The sequence below is a fragment of the Balaenoptera physalus genome (assembly GCF_965194825.1).
Source record: "Balaenoptera physalus genome assembly, chromosome: 11".
Lineage (NCBI taxonomy): Eukaryota > Metazoa > Chordata > Mammalia > Artiodactyla > Balaenopteridae > Balaenoptera > Balaenoptera physalus.
In genome coordinates, this window is record NC_138896.1 from 70,068,722 (window position 1) to 70,090,965 (window position 22,244).

Here is a 22,244-nt window from a genome sequence, read left to right on the forward strand (position 1 = left end):
CCCAAGAGTATCTCAGAATCTTTTCATTACTTTTTCTGAAAATGCTTCTAGTACACTAGTGGTCTTATATATTTCCTTTCCAACTTCTTCAACATTATTTTTACTGACTTTATGAAATCAGTGCATTTTTATTTAATAGGTCTGCCAACTTTTATAACAGTGAGACTTTGGCTGAAAAAGAAAATAACCCATTGGACAATGATACAAGCTGATGTTAACTGAGAAGGGACGTTTGAATAAGAATTTTTTTAAGTGTTCAGTTCACTAATGTTTTTTGTCATAATTTTTGTTTCTCTAAGCAATTTTGAAACTGTGAAGATACTGAGAATACCATATACGTGTGAATATGTATATATGAATGTTTATGTATTTAGTTACATGTGAGAGAGAAGCTTCTCCAAGATAACTGAATGCATTAGATTTTTTAAAACCCCACTTTAAAAAAATCCTTTTTCCCAGGATTTTCAGGTATTTGTCAAGTTTCAGGGTTAGAAGCAAAGAAACTAAATATTTACGTGAATTTACTGAACACTGAAAATCTAGAAAAAGAGATAAGAACTTAGAAAAATAAAATGATAATAAATAAATAAATAAATAAATAAGCTCAGGAATTCCCTGGCAGTCCAGTGGTTAAGACTTGGCACTTTCACTACCATGCCCTGGGTTCAATCCCTGGTGGGGGAACTAAGATCTCGCAAGCTATGCGGTGCAGCCAAAAAATGACAACAGAAAAAACTAAGCTCATTTGGTTCCCATTGAAACCATACGGCTTACAGACAAATCATCTTGGAAAATACATGGTTAAATCAATTCTGTTAGTCATTTAGGCTAAGGATATTAAAACACTTACATCTGGGTAGTATCAGACTGTAAAGAAACCTGATTCACAATTCCACACACCAGTGCAGGGGTCAGCAAACTACACCCTAAAGTCTGACCTGCAGCCTGGTTCTTTAAGTGCCCCTTCAACCCCAGCTAAGAATGGTTTTTTGTATTTTTAAAGAGAGGGAGAAAAGGGGAGGGAAGAAGAAAAAGAAGAAAGGGGAAGAAAAAGGCAGAAAGAAGGGAAGAAGAAGGGAGGAGGAGACTGAGGCCTCACAGTCACATTTTAAATTTAAGTATTTTAATATTTACTATCTGACCTTTTACAGAAAAAAATTGCCAACCCTTGATCTAGAGAAATAAAAGCACATCTTTGGGTAATATATGACTGTCATGGAACCTGATTCATAATTCTATATACTAGCATAAAGATTTTAAAAATCTATTTTCTTGATTAACAACAACAAAATTAAAAAAATGAACATACAACATATAACTTCAATGTCTATGGCCCTATACCACTCTAAGGTTAAAAAGAAAAAAAAGAAAAAGAAAGAAAGAAATTACTGGGCAAATACTGATATGTAAATACCCTAGGCTCCTTTTCCCTCAGCATAATTCTGTGAAACGCTTTCAGTGGTAAAGGTTCTATAACCTGGATTTAGCTTCCTTTAATAGAAGGAAGAACTGTACCTCGATCATCATACCCCTGTAAAGTGTTAAGAGTCTATGATTTTATCTCATAAATTGTATTACAAAAAGTGGGAGTAGGGGTATCTCCATTAGGTCACAGATGTCCTGAGATTTGACTGGAAAAATAACTTAGAAGATAATACCCATGTCTGGAAGTTTTATAAAATCACACACGAGAGGGGCGGAGGAAGGGAGAGTAAGGGGAAAAGGGAGTAGAATAATTTTATTTATTCTTTTAAACCCCTGAAGAAACACTCTAACTTCAGACAGCTGGGCTCCCAACAAACAAAAGATAATAAGATCCAATTTCAGTTTTCAGCCACTCAGAAAAATGGGCAAAGGATATGGACATAGTTCTTACAATAGGAAATATAAACGTAAATATATTCAATACTTCATGCATAAGAGAAATGCAAATTAAAACTATAACAATATTCCATTTTTGCCTATCAGTCTGACCAACATAAAGTTAGACAACACCTGTGTTCGCCAGGGTGTAGTGAAACAGGCACTCTTACACATAAACATTGCTGATGAGAGTTAAACTGGTACAACTATGAAGAGAGATTTGACAGTACCTATCAAAATTACAAATAACACAGACTATGACTCAGATACACAACTTTTAGTAATTTATCCAACATGTATATCCCACATATGTGAACATGTTCAAAAAGTTAATTGCTGCTAAGCTAAAGAAAGGAATCAACCTAAATGGCCGAAATAGAAGACTGATTAATATATGATTATGATAAACTGATTATGGTATATTTATACAATAAAATACTAGGCAGTTATGAAAAATAAATTCTTCATAAACTGGTATGAAATAATCTTTACAATATATTAAGTAAAAAGGAGCTAAACAGTGGTGCCAGATTTGTAAAAAAGGCAAAATATATACACATAATATGCACAAATTCTCTCCAGAACGCTCACAACAAACTAGTTGTATTGGTTGCCTCCAGGGAACAGGACACGGGGCAGGGACAGGAGTGAAATGTTGCCTTTTGCAGTATGCCTTTTGAATTTTGTCGTGTGCAGGAATGGTCTATTTTAAAAATTAAAAGAAAAGATAACATGCCTCAGAAGCAGCCCTAGACACAGTACCAAAAGACTTCTGTGCATTGTGACTGCATTCAAGGTAAAGAATGAGGGGCTGTAAAGTCTCAGGCAGAGGCCTAAGGAACATGGGGAGTCCCAAGGCAACTTCTAAATGCTGTTATTTAGCAGTACCATACCTTAAAAAGCGTTCCTAGTTCACTGACATTCAGTTTATTTTTTATTTTTATTTTTAAAGGAAGGCATCCAGGGTGCTGGTAATATTCCATTTCTCTCTCTCTTTTTAAATAAATTTATTTATTTATTTTTGGCTGCATTGGGTCTTCGTTGCTGTGCCCAGGCTTTCTCTAGTTGCAGCAAGTGGGGGCTACTTTTCGTCGTGGTGCACGGGCTTCTCATTGCAGTGGCTTCCCTCATTGCGGAGCATGGGCTCCAGGTGCGTGGGCTTCAGAAGTTGTGGCACGCGGGCTCAGTAGTTGCGGCCTGAGGGCTCCAGAGTGCAGGCTCAGTAGTTGTGGCGCACGGGCTTCGTTGTTCCGCAGCAAGTGGGATCTTCCCAGACCAGGGCTCGAACCCGTCTCCCCTGCATTTGTGGGTAGATTCTTAACCACTGCGCTACCAGGGAAGTCCCTGCCATTCAGTTTAAACTTGTCCCCCCAACTTCCTCCTTCTCTAGCCTTACCCACCTTGACTCTAATTCAAAAAATCTACCTTAACAACACTCGGTTTTATTCAACACGCATCTAAAATGTGCCGAGCTTCCACTAGTACTGAAGCACAAGGTGAACACCTGACACATGTGCCTGCTTTCAAGGCCTCCCCAGCCCAGTAGTAAAACATGTGTGTAGAAAAATTAAAGTTTTATGCTGGTAAGTAATCACTGAAGAATAATCAAGGTCATGATGATTAAATGTTTCTCAAATTTCAGATTTCTGTTTTCTAGGCAAGTTAATTCCAAATCCAAGATTTTCTTTTACACTTTCAAATTTACCTCCTCTATAGTTTTTCTAATTAAAACTTAAAAATCACCACAGCTCTCCAAGAGACTTCACTGAAGTTATATGTTGCACTAGTCAATACAACACTGCAGCTAAGACCATCCAGAAGACACTTTTTGGACTACAATTTGTTCTTTTCCCAACCCACATATATACACACCCCTGTTTGAGAAACTGCTCATATTTATGGACCCTTGCCCCAGAAAACCCCACAGTTTTACGTATGATTTCAGGCGTTCTGAAAATCCCTTGAAATTCAATCATGGATCACAGGTTGATCTCTGCAGCATTAAGGAAAAAAAGATACTTGAACAAAACACTAAAATGATAATTTCTATGATTTAAGAATGAATTTGAACTTATTACAGTTATTAAAACAGAAACAGATTGAGAGAAGTCTGAAAAGTATTCAGCAAAGATACATAATTGCATGAACTGTCTAGCAAGGACGTAGCAATCACTATTTGCTGGATCAGAAAAAGGAATGGAAAGAACATAGGATTAAAATCAGAAGATAATTTTCAGCTATGTCACTTAAAGTTAAGTTACAAACTCATGGGCCTGTTTGTTTCCCTTTTACAGTTGATAAAAACACCACCACTTACTTTACAGGGTTGTAAAGATTACATGACACTCATTCAAATATTTTCTGACCACCTATCAAATAAAATATACACATTATGGATTCAAGAAGAATCGGGACTTCCCTGGTGGTCCAGTGGTTAAGACTCCGTGCTTATACTGCAAGGGGCGTGGGTTCGGTCCCTGGTCAGGGAAGACGCCACATGCCATGGTGTACAGCCAAAAAATTAAATTTAAATTAAAAAAAAAATAGCAGCAGTGTAGTACCATGGAAAAAGAAGGACCTTCTTCACTTCATCATTCAAATATTTATGAAGTGCCAAAGTACAAAGTACGCTCTCACAATGCCCTGGGGAGACTCAAGTGACCAAGACAGACACAGTCTCTGCCTCTGCACAATGTACAATTATGAAATGTTATCTGCTATGATTGGAAAGGATGTTATGGGAGCATATAGAAAAGGGAGAATACTCTGTCTTGGAGGAACAGGAATGGTTTTCAGGGGAAAGGATGAAACTTAAATGAGAAGAGACATCTAAACAAAAGAAACTCTTCTCAGAAACAAGTCAATGAGTGTGTGTGTGTGTGTGTGAACATTAGTGGCACTGTCCCTCTGGTAGGCCAGAAACTCTTGAGGTGAAAATGCATACATAAATAAGGACCAGATTATGCCATGGTATGCAAGCCTTGTTAAGAAAAATGGATTTAACTTAACAATGTAATGAGGAACCGTTTAAAAGTTTTAAATAGGACTTTGACATGAACAGATGTATATTTCCAAAAAGATCACTCTGGATACTGAATGTAGCACAGATTGTAGGGGGCACAGAGTAGTCATTCACTATTATTAAGTGGTAACTTATTACAACCATTACTAAAAATATACCATGATAAAAGTAACTCTAACTACCAATGATTAAGGAATGGTCTCTGCCCTTGAATATCTCATGGTCCTGTGAGGAGAAACAAGCATCTAAGCAAGTAATTTTAATAACCTGTTAAGACTGCTACCACTGTATAGAAATACAGAAAAAGGAATGATGGATTAGAAAACCATCATTTGTTAACAATCATAGCTGTACAAGATTCAGGCAAATTCACTGGATGGATAAATTTCACAAAAAAGAGTATTTATTATTTCCAAAGGTGCTCCTATATTATACTCTTTAATTATAAAGGGGAAAATAGTAACTTTACATTGGAGAAACCTGGCAGACACCAACTTAACCAAGTGACTGAAGTTGACAATGCCAGTAATGGGATAAACGAACATTCCAAACAGAACTTCAGACAAACCCAAATTGAGGAATATTCTAAAAACTTTTAAAATATTCAAAAATGTGAAGTTTATAAAAGCCAAAGACTGAGGAACTAACTATTCCAGATTAAAGGATACTAAAGAGATACAACTCAATGTAATGCTTGATCTCAGGTCAGATTCTGGATCAGAAATTTTCTTTTTTCTACAGAGGACATTATGTACACAAGTGGCAAAATCTGAATGAGGTCTGTTTAACAGATTAATAGTATTGTGTCACTGTAATTTTCTGATTTCGATAAGTACACTGAAGTCATAAAGAAGAATGTCCTTGTTTTTAGGAAATACACACTAAAATATCTAGGCGCAGTGGGCATGATATCTATAACTTATTCTTTAAAAGTTAAAAAGAAATTAAGAGAAAATGTTAAGGTAAATTTGGTAAAATGTTAACACTGGGGAATCTGGATGAAGGGTTTAGAGGAATTTTTACTGTTTTTAACATACATCTGTCACTGGATGTGTATCACATGAAGAATACATAAAGAACAGTATTCTTGCAGTTATCCTGTAAGTCTGAAATTACATCAAAATCAAAAGTTAAGAACATTAAGAAGAAAAATTTATATATTTTCATTATGGTTATATATAAAACTAGATTATACCAACTTATCTGTACTCAAAAAGTCTCTTAAGTTTCTGACTAACTTGATCATGGTCCTGAGGGAAGAACAACATTCCTTACAGGTGTCTTCTAGCCCAGTAATTCTATAATGTATTTATTACTCTCCCACTTCTCAGATAGTCCTATATCCAAATCACTTAAAGTAACTTTTCCTAAACAGAGTCAAGACTTTTTTTTTTTAAAAAGTAACTTCATGGGGTATGGAAACATGGTCATTATGTCTTTAGGGGAAATAGAATTAAGAGCTCACCCAAAAGAATAAAGTGTCAAAATGACTTCATTCAAAATCAGAATGTTTAGAGCAGCCAGATTCTGTACTTTATCATTTAGATTAGGTGTTGGCAAACTTTTTCAGTAAAGGACAAAGCAATAAATATTTTAGGCTCTGTTGGCCATCCAGTCTGATGCAACTACTCAACTCTACCAGTACAGTGCAAAAGCAGTCACAGACGTATGTAAATGAACGAACTTGGCTGGGCTCCCAAAACTTCATTTACGAAAAAAGGCAGCGGGGCAGATTAGGCCAACCCATAATTTAGATGAAAGTATTATCTGATAATAAAGAAACCAGGCTACTAGGAAGTTTTAGACCATGTTTGCCTTTTATCAAATGAGATTCTTATTACAAAAATTCAATGTAGTGGTACCTAAAATAGTGCTCTTTGGGGGCAATTCTGTATGTTAAACAAAAGGATAAGTAATACTGATCCTTTTGAAGACAGAATAATGTCTACTAAGGATTTTGAAATTTATTACAGAAATTCAGGGCACATCATTTCATTTTGAAATGTTGCATAGCAGATTTCACATATTAGTTAGGAACCGAAATTCCAAGCAATGACTCAAAACTTGTTTTATTTTTTTTGACCACGCGGCTTTTGGGATCTTAGTGCCCCGACCAGGGATTGAACCCAGGCCCCCAGCAGTGGAAGCACAGAGTCCTAACCACTGGACCGCCAGGGAGTTCCCCCAGACTCAAAACTTTTCAGTTGAGTAACTCTCTGAATTATTTAAAACTTTTGTAGAGAGTTCAATGCTTAACTTTCTAGGAAAATAATATGTTTAATTAAAGATAATATCTGGAGAATAAAGATGAAAAAGATAATAAGGATGGTTCTTAAGAAAAGTCCAACTTATCACATGTACAAAATGTCCCTAAATCATCTAATCCAGATGTAACTGTAACTACTCAGACTTCACTATAAGGAGACACACATCCTGTAACCTAAGTGTTTATAAGAGAGGCTCTGGAATCACTAGCCATCACAATCTCTCAGCTGTTTAATTGCAACTGAAACTGCCAAATTCACGGGAACCTTACCTCTTCTTCTCATGATCCAAATGAAGATTTTCCAGTCAAGTTTATAATTAATCATCACTTATAAACAGCTGTTTTGCCCTGTGAAGTCTCGGGTATATTTTCAGCATGAGGGGTGATGTACAGTAATTCCTTTTACAAACAGAAATATATGCACATGTCCCTGCTGAAAATGTAGCCCAGTTAATTTGCATGTGAAAATGAATACATGCTCATGTGTAGCAATGTGCTAAGTGATGTTTCTTGTTGAGGTCTACTTTAGGAGTCAAAAATGTGTAAGCCTTGTGGAGCCAAGGCAGTGGTCCTGTGTATAGAGGTATAGAAAAAGTAGCTCACTTAATCCTTTCTCGCCAGGAGTCGGGATTTTCCCAGAACGACATCCATTGTCGGCAATGGACGCACCAAAATAACGCCGGTGCCAGTGAGTTAACCACCTCTGTCCTCTTTTCACCTATTATATTTTTCATGCATCATCCAACTTCCCAACCATCTTCCTGTTTTCTTCACAGAATGCACGCTAGGTTCTTGTTTTTCTTCAGCACGAAGTTGAAAATGGAGTTGAGAAAAGGAGACACATGGTCAGCTGGTGATGTTAACAAGCTCCTTGCTGCCCTGAGAAGCTAGATGGAAATGGTTCAAGTTACAAGGGGGATCATCATCAGATCTGGGAGGACAAAGAGTAATTCATGAAGCTTCATTCCCTTCCCTCCCACCCGCTTTCATTTACTGATGATCCCTATAGTCTGCCTTCACAGCAAAATCAAGATTAAGAAATCTGAAGCAACCTCTTTCAGTTCTTCACTCCATCCAGTATGTAGAAAGGACAAGTGGAACACATGTCCAGCAATGTTACAGTGGCCCGGGAAGGTCAGGGAAGCTTGGAGTGGCTAACATAACCACAATCTTAGATCAATGCTTTTTAGTATAATCTTGAAATTAACACCAGCAACTAACACATGCTTGGTAACAGGTGCTTAATAAAGGTTGGTTGAATAACACATTTTCTTTTCTGCCAACGTCTACTTGAACACACAGGTGGAATTCAGACAGAAGTAGTTAACTCTTTCAATGCCGGGAATAGGATGGATATATAGTAATCACATCAAGTCGTTTCTCTAAAACATGTTCAAATTATGGGTTCCCTAGCTGAAGTATATTTTTTAAGGACAACTATAACCGGTTTTGAAATTAGAACCATGGTGAATGTTAATTAGAATGATAGATGAATTAAGAACCCCAGCACCAATGCATAACAAAACATCACAGTTCAGGCAAGCAAAAACATTTCTCAGTAATGCAATTCTAGATGGGTAATGATTCCAGAGCAAACTATAAAGTTTGAGGAAGGAGGATTTTATTTAATAACTTCCTTGATGCTAAGAACTGGGATAAATCCAAAATATGAAGGTTAAGAAGAATATATTTTAGGTACAAATAAAATTTTAAACCTCAAGTCAAGAGGATCATCAGTCTACATAGTACTGTGCAACCACTTCGATCTTTCAGATAGGAGTGAAGAGGACAAGCAAGGGAAGAAATAATTTTGTAGGACTCAAAAACATTTATGTCTGGAGTGTGAGTTTAAAGTACCAGTTATATCTAATTGAGTTAAGGATATCCCAGAGAATAATTTATATCATTACAATTATAATTAAAAAAAACTACCATACAGAGAAACAAAAACATTTACTTATTCCAGATTTTAAGAAGAGACAGGTTTTTAAGAAATTAAGATGATTATGTCTTTTTTTTTTTTTTTTTTTCTATATTACGTCAACCAGAGCCTTCTCAGGCAAAAGTGAACTACTAGGTCTACAACCCCCCTCTCTATAAAACTATGTCTGTAAGGTCTTTTCTACCTTCACCTGAGTGCTTGTCTCCATTTCCACCTTCCTTACTGAGCCAATCATAGTACAGGCTCTACTAGCAGTCTCCAAACACAAGAGGGACTTCGTCCAGGGACTCCTGTGACCTCACAAAGCAGGCCTTAAATAAAGGTTCACACAAATGACTGTCTCAGCAGCTCTTTCAATTAATTGCAACTCCAGTTCCTGCGTTCACATGTTGTATCATAAACAGATTTACTCTGAATCTTTCCTTTTATATTTATAAAAAGGTCAGATTTCAAATAATAAGGCTGAGTTTATGCTGAACTGTAGGTGATCAAAGAGTAGCATGAGTAAGAGCTCAAATGGGTAAATGAGAGCTGAAACCACACCATACTTAAAGAAGGGTCTCAACACAGTAAATTACAAATGCAAAAATAAGCACAGTGCACAACCAACCAACTACTCATTCTGCTAAGTGTAAGGATAGTTCCCTATGGGTCAAATGGTAGGATATAATGGGTGAGCTTTGTAGTCATAATTGGGAACAGAGAAGACTCAGGTGTCCATTTTGCTGCAACTCTGTATTCTTGGTTTATCTGGTTGCTTCACCTCTGGCGCAAGAAAGGAGGAACAGAAAAACAGAGGCTAGGTAGTAACCTGTTCCCACAGGGTCCTCAAGACCTGGATCCCAGGATCCCACTTACAATCAGAATTTGCCACATCTCTCCTAGGCTCATCCTGTTATTCACTTCTGTGTTTATCCAAGACCCAGACTGGGTTCTCTGCAAAGAAAACCCTGCACATCATGCTATATACTTTAACAAGTGATTATGCAAGTATTAGATGTAAGGGTTCCAGAACTCTGTATTTTTCCTCTCGATGACATCTTCTGGCCAGAGAAATAGGCATTTAAAAGCAGGCCTATTTCAGAAACAATAATAAAACTGAATATGAACTAGCTCCATATAATGTTGTTTTACTGGAACAGATATTTATGTTCAATAGTTTGTTTTTGTTTTTTTTTTGTCATGAGACATTCCACCAAGCTAACAAGCATGATTCTATAGCTTTATATGTTCAATCATTTTTGATGAGAAGTTGCAAAATTACCTTAGCTTCCAATTAATTTTATTTTTAATTAATTTCTAGTTAATCCAATAAATTAATTTCCAATTATTTTAAACACTCATTTTTTTCTTACAGACTCAAATGTAGAATCCATGTTTGTTACTCAAAGGATTTTTGTTTTTAATGTAAAGACCACTTGAATGACTGAATTTACTGTTGTGATATACTTTTGTAAGCAAGGAAAAGGGGGATGTTTGTATATTAGTTTGGCTGGTATCTCTGGCCAAGGTTTAAAAGACATTATTTATTTATAAAGACATTTATAATTAGCTGACAGAGAGACAGTATTCCATTTTTCAAAAATACATATAGCTAGAAAAGTAGGTAATTCGACTGAAGGTTTTAATGAACTCTAAACCTGGGTAATTCAGGTTAAAATGAACAGAAATGTTTTCTTACCTTTAGGTCTTTCCAACTGTCCAGGAGCTTGGTGGCCAAATCACTTATATCTACTGTTTTATCTGGCTGTTCCTGGCTCCTCTCACTCTCCACATCAGATACACCCTCCTCTTCATCTTGGGATGGTGTTTCCTCAGCAATAGGTTCATCTAGTTTTGTGCCATTGCTCTCTTTAGGCTCTATTTCAGTGTCAGCCTCTGGTTCACATGTGGGTAGCTTACTGGCCTCCACAGCAATTTCACTATCAACTTTAGATTCAGGCAGCTGTTGTGTGAGTAGCTGTTGTGACTGTAACTCTTCCTCTTCTTCTACAGGGACGTTTTCTAACTGGTCAAGGTCCTCTTTGCCATCCTTGCCTTCTAACTCGCTGGTAGCATCAGAGATCGCACTGTCCATGCTATTTTCACTTATAATTTTAAGTCTGCGAAACATTAGCTTCTTGGGGGTGTCTGTGTCAGCTTCTATGCTCAGCTTGGTGGAAGGATCAGGTGTGTTGAGTGGTGTGTGAGCACGTGATGTATTCTCGCTAGAATACCCATCTCCTTCACTCAGCTGAGGGACAGCAGTCTTGGTTTGAGACCAACGTTGAATAATAGGAAGTACTTTGCTTTCCTCCAACATATTTTTAGTAGGAATGGGTAAATGTTCCAAAGTCTTTATAATCTGATTAAACATAATTTAAAAAAAACAAACATCACTTTGTACAGTTGACTTTTCAAGCCTCTCCATGGGACTCAGATCAATTCTGCAAAAGCAGTGGTTTTTTTACTGTCTTATTAAATTAAGACCTAAATCTTGTAACCACAGACGGATTTAAATGTCATAATATTACTTTCCTCTAGTATGGAAGGAAAAGTGTTTGATTTTTTATTTTTTTATTTTTTTGGCTGCACCACGAGGCATGTGGGATCTTAGTTCCCCAACCAGGGATCAAACCCGTGCCCCCTGCAGTGGAAGCTCAGTCTCAACCACTGGACCACCAGCGAAGTCCCAGAAAAGTGTTTTAATAAGCCTGACCAGCAAGAATAAAATGTGGAGCAGGTGACTGCTCACACACCAAATAGGACTAATTTAATTAATATTCTCCACCAGTAGTTCTCAAACCCAGGTAGATTTTTTAAAAATATAAACAATACTGGACCTCATCCTGGGTATGTTTTTCTAAAAAGTTTCCCAAGTGACTGTGATAAAGGCTTGGGAACTAAGCAACAATATATATTTAAATGTCTTGCATACAAACAAAAAATGCAGATATTACTTAACCTCCTTAGCCTTTGACAAACAGCTGTCTAGCAAAGAGAGACACTCTCTTCATTCCGAGATAACCACCCCCACCCCACATTCTGAAATCCAAGAATTTCTTCCAAAGTACTCCCCCAATGTAGTTCTACAGAAACCCCAAGGCTTCCCCAACTCCTACTTATTGCTGAGTCTCCTGGGAGAAGGATGGAGGCAAGACAATCACTCATTTGCCCACTCACGTTTTTGTTTTTAGAAGTATATTATTAAATGACTTTGGGATTATATTAGCACTTATGATTAAAAAGAACTACATTTAAATCAAGTTAGAAAATATTGTGTATTTCATGGGACGGTATAAATATAACAATTCCACTAACAACATTGTCAATGAACATCTATTTAGATCTTTTAAAACAATTTACTCCTCAAAAATGTTCTTACTCTTGTCATCCAGAATTCAGCTCTTCATAATTTTTTAGAACCCCAGAATTTAAGTTCCATATGGTTTCCTATCTTTTTAAAACTACGGTTTTAGCAACACACTGGATCTTTCACTTAACTATGATACTAGTATATCTTGCTCTTGCAGTTCCCAACTATGTAGTACTAAGCTTTAAAAGATACCATAGGGAAAACCACTGGGCAAACTCACTTCCAGCAAGGTGTATGTAAAGTTACAGTTATAGGAATGATATTGGGATGATAAAATGATGTAATTATTTAATATGAGTAGTAAATATAGTGCTAAATTCATTATCACTGATATTATCACAATACCCTCAACCTAAATAATAAATATAGTGGTCTTAAGAAACAAGCAGGTCAGCTGAATGTGAACTGACCTCTTCCTGAAGCTTCTGGTTACTTTCCCGGCCATCACCTAGTTCTGCCATCCAGATCCACAACAAAGACAGCCCATGACGTTCCAGAAAGGACTTCAGGCAAGACTGCGAATGTGTGTTCTTCCATGGGGGAAGCGAAGCAGGATGCAGGGTATTGGGGGATGGGAGGAGGGAGACACATAAAACCAGAGACAGTGTTAAAGAGGGCCCACAGAGAGGACTAAACAGTTCATTAATATTCACAAAGAAACCTAGAAATTCTATTTTGATTAATCTACTAGAACTGTGCAATTAATGAATGCTTTAAAGTGAGAGATTATAATCTTTTTTGATACTTAAAATGTCAACCTGGACTTTACTAAAGTTCAAATTTTGAAGGACTAAGAAAAAAATTATATTCACCATTTTTACTGAAAAAGCTAAAACTATAAAAAAATTTAAAAATCTTTTCTTATTATCCAACTTCTTGTGGAATATTTAATAAACTGGAGTAAATATGATTACTGTTAAAATTCCTTGCTTTGCGATCCTGTGGTAAAAATGGCCTTGCCATGCTAATAATCAAGTGGCGGTGGGGAGAGACCCTCTATCAAGTGTCATGAATTGTTACACACACAAAAAAAATTCCACCATGTTCTTTGACTAGAGAGAAGACACACAATATCTACTAATAGATTAAATAATGCTGAACTCTTAAGACATTTTTAAGAGTACAAGTTTTCAAAGTCACATAGAACTCACATATCCATTTTAAAAACGAGTAACTCTTCTCATATCAGAATTATTCCTTTTCCATTCATCATTCTGGATTGTAGTTTAAATGTCCCACCTCAAGTTCAGAAATAAAAAATAAATTAATATCAAAGTGTTCACCTGTATGAGCTTGAGACAGGTAAGTTTCTGTTCCAAAGTTTCAATTCTAACCATTAGCCGGGATAAGCTGAGCACCTGGTTTTTATCAGAGAGACCCTCACCATTCTCCATCAGGGCTTCTAGCTCTCCATCCACCTGCCACAGCAAGGAAAAATATCTGGTTATAGACAACAACAACAACAACAACAAAACCCCCCCTAATCTAAGAATCAAACAATCTGAAAAGATGCTCGACCTCACCAGTAATAAGGAAAACTAAGACCACAGTAAGAAACCATATTACACTCACTATAAGAAGTCTGATAAAATCAAGTCTAGGCAAAGATGTGGGTCAAAACAAACTTTTGTACACTGCTAATGAAAATATAAATTGGTATGATCAATTTGAAAAGCATTTCATTCAATCATCAAATATTTACCAAGCACTTATACATCAAGTATAGTTCTAGGTGCTGAAGACATTGCAATGAAGCAAAACAAAAAAATCTGCCTTTATGGGAGGAAGAAAAATTATATTAAGTGAGAAGTATGTCAGGGAAAAAAAAAAGTATGTCAGAAAAAATAAAGCATTGAAATAAAGCTTGAAAAATAAAATATTTGTATCCCCTATGCCTAGCCACTGTACACCTAAGAATAAACCCTAGAGAAACTTCTGCACATGTGTACTCTGAGAATCAGAAGAATGCTCATTGAACAGCCATTCATAAGAGCAAAAAACTGCCAACAACCCAAATGCCTGTGGCCAGGCTGGATAAACCGGCATGTTCACATAATGGCATATACCACAATGAAAGGAATCAAGTGCAGCCAAATGCAACAAAAATTATCAATCTTAGCAAACATAATGTTATGTAAAAAACTAAAGTTCCAGAATACTGCATGCTGTATGAATCCGTTTCTCTGCACCTCAAAAACAAATTTTTTATAGATACATACCTGAAAAGTCTATTTTAAAATGGCAAGGGGGACTTCCCTGATGACGCAGTGGTTAAGAATCCACGTGCCAATGCAGGGGACACGGGTTCGATCCCTGATCCGGGAAGATCCCACATGCCGCAGAGCAACTAAGCCCGTGGCCACAACTACTGAGCCTGCGCTCCAGAGCCGAAGAGCCACAACTACTGAGCTCACATGCTACAACTACTTAAGTCTGCACACCTAGAGCCCGTGCTCCGCCAACAAGAGAAGCCACCACAATGAGAAGCCCGCATACCACAATGAAGATTAGACCCCGCTCACCGCAACTAGAGAAAGCCCGCGCACAGCAACAAAGACCCAATGCAGCCATAAATAAATAAATAAATAAATAAATAAATAAATAAATAAATAAATAAATAAATAAATGATTTTTTATTCATTTGTTTGTTTGTTTTTAAAAAAGAGCAAGGGAGGTAAGACACAAAATTCAAAATGGTGGTATCCTCCAGGAGCTATAAGCAGAGAGAAGGAAGCAGAGAAGTGCTCACAAGCACATATAAAGTATAATTATAGTCTTTATAACTTACATAAATTCTTTGTTCCAAAGATATTAAATAATAGAGAACAACAGCAACAAAAAACAAGGTTCCAAAGGTTGTTTTCTAGCTGTGTTGCAGCAGTTATAAAAGATATAAAGACACCCTCACAGAACTTACTATCGGGGAGATAAAATTAACTCATATGAAAACGAACAATGAAGCATTAACTACAAATGTTAATGTTTAAAAACCTAAGAGGTCTAAGATGAAGGGAGTGCTTAAAATGAGAGTCACCAGAAATGAATTCACCGAAGTGGGGTTAGAAATAGGTAAGATAAATACAAGAGGAGGGAGGAGGGAGGAAGCAGAAGGAAAAGTCTGAACAACCGGAAATGGAAAATTAGGACAGTGCATACTATGCTCAGCCTGGCTGGAGTGGATAAGGTGCAGTGAGGAATGGAGAAAAATCTTATCAAAAAGAAGGCTAGTGTTAGAACATCTCAGATGTAATATAAAAGAATCTGGATTTGATGAGACTAAGTAAGAGAGCTCTATTACTGAATCCCAAAAAGGGAATAATATGATCAAAATGGAATTTGAGAATAATTAGTCTGACAATAACAGGATGAAATCTAGACAAGATAGAGATTGAAGAAGAGATATAACGATAGCATTAAATCAACTTGACATGAAATGATAAAAGCACAGAATGAGCTAATAATAAATTAGAGAAAAGCAAATCTAAAAGAAAAAATCTTGAAATTTTCTGTTACTTAACTGGCTAAGTGTCTCACTTAATATAATTTTAGGCAAGGCATTGAAACATTTCTATTTCATATTATATCCCAAAACTCTTTTATTAGGGTATATAGAACAAAAATAAATGAGAAAATATAAAATGCTGCCTGCAAGAAGTTGAAGATACATAAACTCATTTTTTCCTTCTAAAAAGTACATTTGAGGCTCATCCTTTTTCGTTTCCAGTATTATTTCTTAGGTTTTGAATAGATTAAATACATGAACAGAAAAGCCAATTTATAGTTAAATCTTAATGTAAAACAATTTCCTTAAAGATGTTTTTTTCCTTGCATATCCTAAATGTAAAAATTTCCTGTGTCCCAAATTCCAGAGGATTAGCATAGGAAAGACCAAGGGCTTTAAAATACTACTTTCCCTCTCAAATACAAGAATCTTGCTTTTGACAGTTTTGAGATGCAAATATTCACTAAGCTTATATTTCCTTTTGGGGTTATTTCCTTTTCATAATTAGGCATGTAATCTTTAAAGTTAAAACTGAGTTGTTACTTTCATTCATCAATAAACTGAGTAGATATTACTGTATAAAAGGCACTACTGGGATATAAAAAAGTAGCATTCTTAAGGAAATAAACAGTAAAAATGTAGAAGTATAAATAACAAAATTTTGCAAACAAAATACAGAAGGTGAACAACCTCTGAACATTCCTACTATAATGATAAGCTTAATGGTTGTATTACATAAAAGTAAGCATGCCAATCCTAGTGGTGATATGATACAGCTTCCATAATTTTGGGTACTCAAGTGAACAATCAATTGTGGAATTAATAACTTTTAGGACATCTGCAGGGGAGGAAGCCAGGAGATGACTGACATTGATTGCTTTCATTAAATTTACTAAAAGTATTTATTTTTCATTTATGGGTCACCACCTTCGAAAAAGGATTTGTGGTAAGTATAAGGAGGATTAGGATGTATTTTAATAAATTACTGATAAATGAAAATTCATATGTATATAGACAATTCTACAGCACTTAAAAATTTATTCTGTTAATTACCTAATCAGTCCAAGAAAAATGTTTATTCTTTATTTTGGGGTATGAACTGTCTTTAATGGGTCTAAAGCACCATTGTTAATACATTCTGATAAATATAACATACATATAGAAACAATTAGTAAATAAACAGGTTTAATAAACAAACAGTTGAGCAATATCCAGGGCAACCAACACTCAGGTAAAAGGGCAGGGTGGGGGGATGGGGAGGATACTGTCAGTGTTCCTGAAGTGCTCCACGTGCCCCTTCCTTGTTATAATACCTTCTCTTCTTAACTCTAGAGATAATGTCTCCTAACTTTTTAGGAAATAGTTCTGATTTTTAAAATAGGTTTACTACATATATTATAAATCCCTAAATATTATAATTTTGTCTGTTTTTAATCTTTATGTAAATGAAATCACACTGGACAAAAAATCTTTGTGCCATGGTTCTTTTTCAATCAACTTTACATTTTAAGTCATCATTTTAAGCAATCATTTTTGCATGCAACCATAAGTTTCTTTATTTTTGTGACTAGTTTTTCATCATATATTATAATTTATTCATACTAATGTTAATGGGTATTTGAGTTGTTTCTACTTTTTCTAATGTAAGCAATGCTGCTGTGATTCCTGATGTGCATTTTAAACAAGTCTCTCTCTGGTTATAGACCTAGGAGTGCAACTGCTGGCTCATATAGTATACATACATTCACCTTTAGTAAATAACACCAAAGTGTTTTCAAAAGTGATTGTATCCATTTACACCTCCACCACCAGTGTATGAGATCTATTGTTCCTGTGTATCATCTGACTTAATTTTTATCAATGTGGTCAGTATGCAAATAACATCTGATAGTAGTTTTAATTTGCACTCCCCTAATTACTAATGAGGTTGAACACCTTTCCACATGTTTACTGGCTATCTGGATTACTAAAGTGTCTATGGAAGTTGCTTATTTTTCTTTTGGGGCTATTTTTTTCTTATTGATTAGACAGAGCTCTCTATATATTCCAGATACTAGGATTTGTTTGTTATCTGCTGAAAGCAACTATTTCCTTTCTTATGTGGCTTTTCACCCTCTTTATTGTATAAATTAGTTACTGTTAATTTGTTTCACAAACTCAAAAGAGATTAAGGTAAATTTCAGACTATTCCCTGTTTATAATTTACAAACTACAAATAACATCAGATAATAGTAGGGATTTATTATACCTCCATCAACTAAGTATTTAATTAAGTACCTAGTTTGTGACATACTCAAAGAAGACAATCACCTGTCCTGGAAGAGCTTACAGTTTTAAGTGGATAAACTGTATTTACATAGCTTCAATCATAAGAGCAAGGAATAAGAAATGTTCACCAATCAAAGGTTAATATGGGGGGACAGATGCAGACTACAGTGCCATTAAAATATTCTTGTTAATAGTTAAAATATGCAAAACTATATTTTAAACTGCTGCTATCTTTTCCTTTCCATGGCATCCCCTACCCAAAAGAATTCCAAAAACTAACACTTGGGAATTTCTTTCTTTCCTTTTTTTTTTTTGCTGTACCACGCAGTCTGCGGGATCTTAGTTCCCCGACCAGGGATGGAACCCAGGGCTATGGCAGTGAAAGCACCGAGTTCCCTACCAGGGAACTCCCTAACACTTGGGAACTTCAAGAGGTGCTACTTTTGTGATTCTATTCAACTGTACCTGACCAGAACTCAGAATCTAAGCATCCAGCCGCAACTGCAGTAGGAGACCAATCCAATTAAAACTAAAGTGGAGGGCTTCCCTGGTGGCGCAGTGGTTGAGAGTCTGCCTGCCAATGCAGGGGACACGGGTTCGAGCCCTGGTCTGGGAAGATCCCACATGCCGCGGGGCAACTGGGCCCGTGAGCCACAATTGCTGAGCCTGTGCGTCTGGAGCCTGTGTTCCGCAACAAGAGAGACCGTGATAGTGAGAGGCCCACGCACCGCGATGAAGAGTGGCCCCCACTTGCCGCAACTAGAGAAAGCCCTCGCACAGAAACGAAGACCCAACACAGCCATAAAAAAAAAAAAAAAGCCCTCGCACAGAAACGAAGACCCAACACAGCCATAAATAAATAAATAAAATTAAAAAAAAAAAAAAAAAAAAAAAACTAAAGTGGAGTTAAACTCTTCATTACAGTCAAGGACAAACGACCCTTCTAGGAACCCAGATTCACTCTGGGTCATTCCTCTATCAGGGCAAAGTTTCATACAAAACATCCCTGTTCCGGAACAGCTTCAAATTCACATCTGGAGGGCTTCACTGGTGGCGCAGTGGTTAAGAATCCGCCTGCTAATGCAGGGGAAATGGGTTCGAGCCCTGGTCCGGGAAGATCCCACATGCCACGGAGCAACGAAGCCCGTGCGCCACAACTACTGAGCCTGCGCTCGAGAGCCAGCGAGCCACGACTACTGAAGCCTGCACGCCTAGAGCCTGTGCTCTGCAACGAGAAGCCACTGCAATGAGAAGCCCACGTACCGCAACAAAGGGAAAGCCCGTGTGCAGCAACGAAGACCCAAAGCAGCCAAAAATAAATAAATTAATAAATTAAAATAAAAATTCACATCTGGAGCAACCCATGACTTCAGCCCACCAACTGACTAGATTCACTTTACATCTAATTTAGTCTACAATACCATAAAATACTGATATGAACACACTATTACCAGAATAAAAACAAGCAAGCAAAAACCAGGAATATCTACATCTTGGTCCCTTAGGGTTGTTCCTGAATCTTATCAGGAAGGTAGAAAGCCATCTGATATTGTTATGATGGCAGTATAATACCACCCAGGAAACCATCACACTACAATAACACTCCCCACCAATAATGCAGTTTTTAATGTAAGTTCTGAAAACAGAAAATAGCCAAAGGGAAGCTTTTATGGAGATTTTAGCTTAGGTCAACATGTTTAATGACTACTTTGTGGTTGCTCTGGTAAACTATCAATTACATGAAACAAGAGTTAAAAATAAAAGTAATCCTGATGAAGTTTAAAGAAAAATTCCCTGTAATAGTCAGGTCCAAAAGCTAATAGGCTATGACCCAGTGACCCCACTTCCATGGATATACCTTAAAGAAACATGTACAGAAGAGACATGTGCAAAGACATTAAGAGCAAAAGATTGGAAACACAAGTGTTCATCAGTAGGAATATATGTAAATAAACTGTTATATGATGAAAACTTTTACAGCAGTTAAAAATGTACATATATATACATACACATACACCAACATGGAAGAGTAAAAAACAAATTGTAGGGGTTTCCCTGGTGGCGCAGTGGTTAAGAATCCGCCTGCCAGTGCAGGGGACACGGGTTCAAGCCCTCGTCCAGGAAGATCCCACATGCCGCGGAGCAACTAAGCCTGCGAGCCACAACTACTGAGCCTGCGCTCTGGAGCCTGTGAGCCACAACTACTGAAGCCCACACGCCTAGAGCCCGTGCTCCGCAACAAGAGAAGCCACTGCAATGAGAAGCCCACACACCGCAATGAAGAGTAGCCCCCGCTCACCGCAACTAGAGAAAGCCCACCTGCAGCAACGAAGACCCAACACAGCCAAAAAAATAAATAAAATAAAAATTTAAAAAAAAATTGTAGAAATATATATATATATATATATATATATATATATATATATCATTTCTAAAACTCTACACAAAGGAACTCAATACGGTTAAAAGCAAAGAAAAGAGCTAGACTAGCTCTTTCCCATCGCTTATTGGGTGACCTTGTAACCTCTGTGCTTTAGTGTTCTCATCTGTAAAAGAAGGAAAATCCTTGTACCTAACTTAAAAGGGCTTATTGTGAGAATTAAATGAGTTAATGTGTCAGGCGCTTAGAAGAGTGCTTAGCACACAGTTACAATATATATGCTCTCTAAAAAATAGAGCTGAAGCAACAATACTCTAAAGAGCATTTGTTCATCTTGGGTGGTAGAAGCATGGGTGTTTCTTGTAAACTTTCCCTTTTTGCATTTTTTAAATGACCCTTTTTTTGACCCTTTTTTTTTTTTGAATTTTTAAATGGCCCTTTCTAATGCTTCCTGCTATCTAAGTCTTCTTATAGAATTCAGATTCTCAATAACTAATTCTCTCCAATTAATTTGGGTTTACTGACATCACCTTTTAAGTATTATATTTTTATCCCTTTCCTGACTTATGTTTGCTATCTGCTCAACTAAATAGTAAGACTACTGTCATTTATAATTCTTAACATAAGTATGGGTTCCTGAAAAGCCTAGGAATGAGCTAACTGCAAAAGACTCACAGGTGGATTTGCTGGTTAACACCTCTGGCCCCCTGGCTCCTTCTGGCCCTCCACTAAGATTCATAGGTCTGGGGATAGGCCCAAAAATGTGCATTTTTACAATGGACCCTGCCAAGTGGTTCTGAGGTGGAGAAACACTGCTCTGACAAAGGGATCCTCAGAAAAAGCGGGGGCGCGGGGGAATTTTTAAAAACGACACAAAATTCTTGTCCCAGTTAAGAGCTCCTGTAGTAGCAAGATACCACTCACCTCCAGTTGTGACTCAGGTGAACTGGGATAGAAGAAAGGCTATCAACCACTGTTCTAATGGATTAAATACAAAGACCATCTGAGACTATCCCTTTCTCACTCTTGGGTTGCCTGTTACCTCTCAAAACTCACCTTACGCTCCAAGGAGGATTTTTAGAGATTTTAAGAACACGTGCAAACAAAAGACAAAACAATATTAAAAGATTAGGAATGTAGATCAGACTTATGTGAGTCAACAGATAAACATGTTACTTATACATAAGATTAGGAGTTTTACAGGCTCTCAAAAACTATTAGCCTGTCTGGGGGGCTTCCCTGGTGGTGCAGTGGTTGAGAGTCTGCCTGCCAATGCAGGGGACACAGGTTCGTGCCCTGATCTGGGAAGATCCCACATGCCGCAGAGCAACTAAGCCCGTGAGCCACAACTACTGAGCCTGCGCATCTGGAGCTTGTGCTCCGCAACAAGAGAGGCCGCGACAGTGAGAGGCCCGCGCACCGTGATGAAGAGTGGCCCCTGCTCGCCGCAACTAGAGAAAGCCCTCACACAGAAACGAAGACCCAACACAGCCAAAAATAAATAATAAATAAATAAATAAAAATTAAAAAAAAAAAAAAAAAAAAAAACTATTAGCCTGTCTGTTTTCAAGATGACTTCAATAGTTCTCAGTATCCAAGTCTCATCTCCATGAAACAAAAATAGCAATCGTACTTCTTTTCCATGA

At 37.0% G+C, this 22,244-nt stretch overlaps 1 protein-coding gene across 7 annotated transcripts in view; it reads right to left on the minus strand.

Annotated features, from left to right (window-relative positions):
* SETD2 (SET domain containing 2, histone lysine methyltransferase) overlaps nt 1–22,244 on the minus strand; it is a 118,240-nt gene that overhangs the window by 41,092 nt on the left and 54,904 nt on the right. For 5 of the 7 annotated variants that reach the window (XM_082411905.1, XM_082411903.1, XM_082411904.1 and 2 more), the window contains exons 10-12: nt 13,732–13,866; nt 12,859–12,978; nt 10,775–11,437 (exon numbers count right to left, since the gene is read on the minus strand). In XM_082411905.1, the coding sequence (XP_082268031.1) occupies nt 10,775–11,437; nt 12,859–12,978; nt 13,732–13,866 (918 nt within the window). Of the gene's footprint in view, nt 1–7,754; nt 8,039–10,774; nt 11,438–12,858; nt 12,979–13,731; nt 13,867–22,244 lie in introns of all 7 variants that reach the window. The other 2 variants (XR_014250514.1, XR_014250515.1) reach the window with 2 other exon arrangements.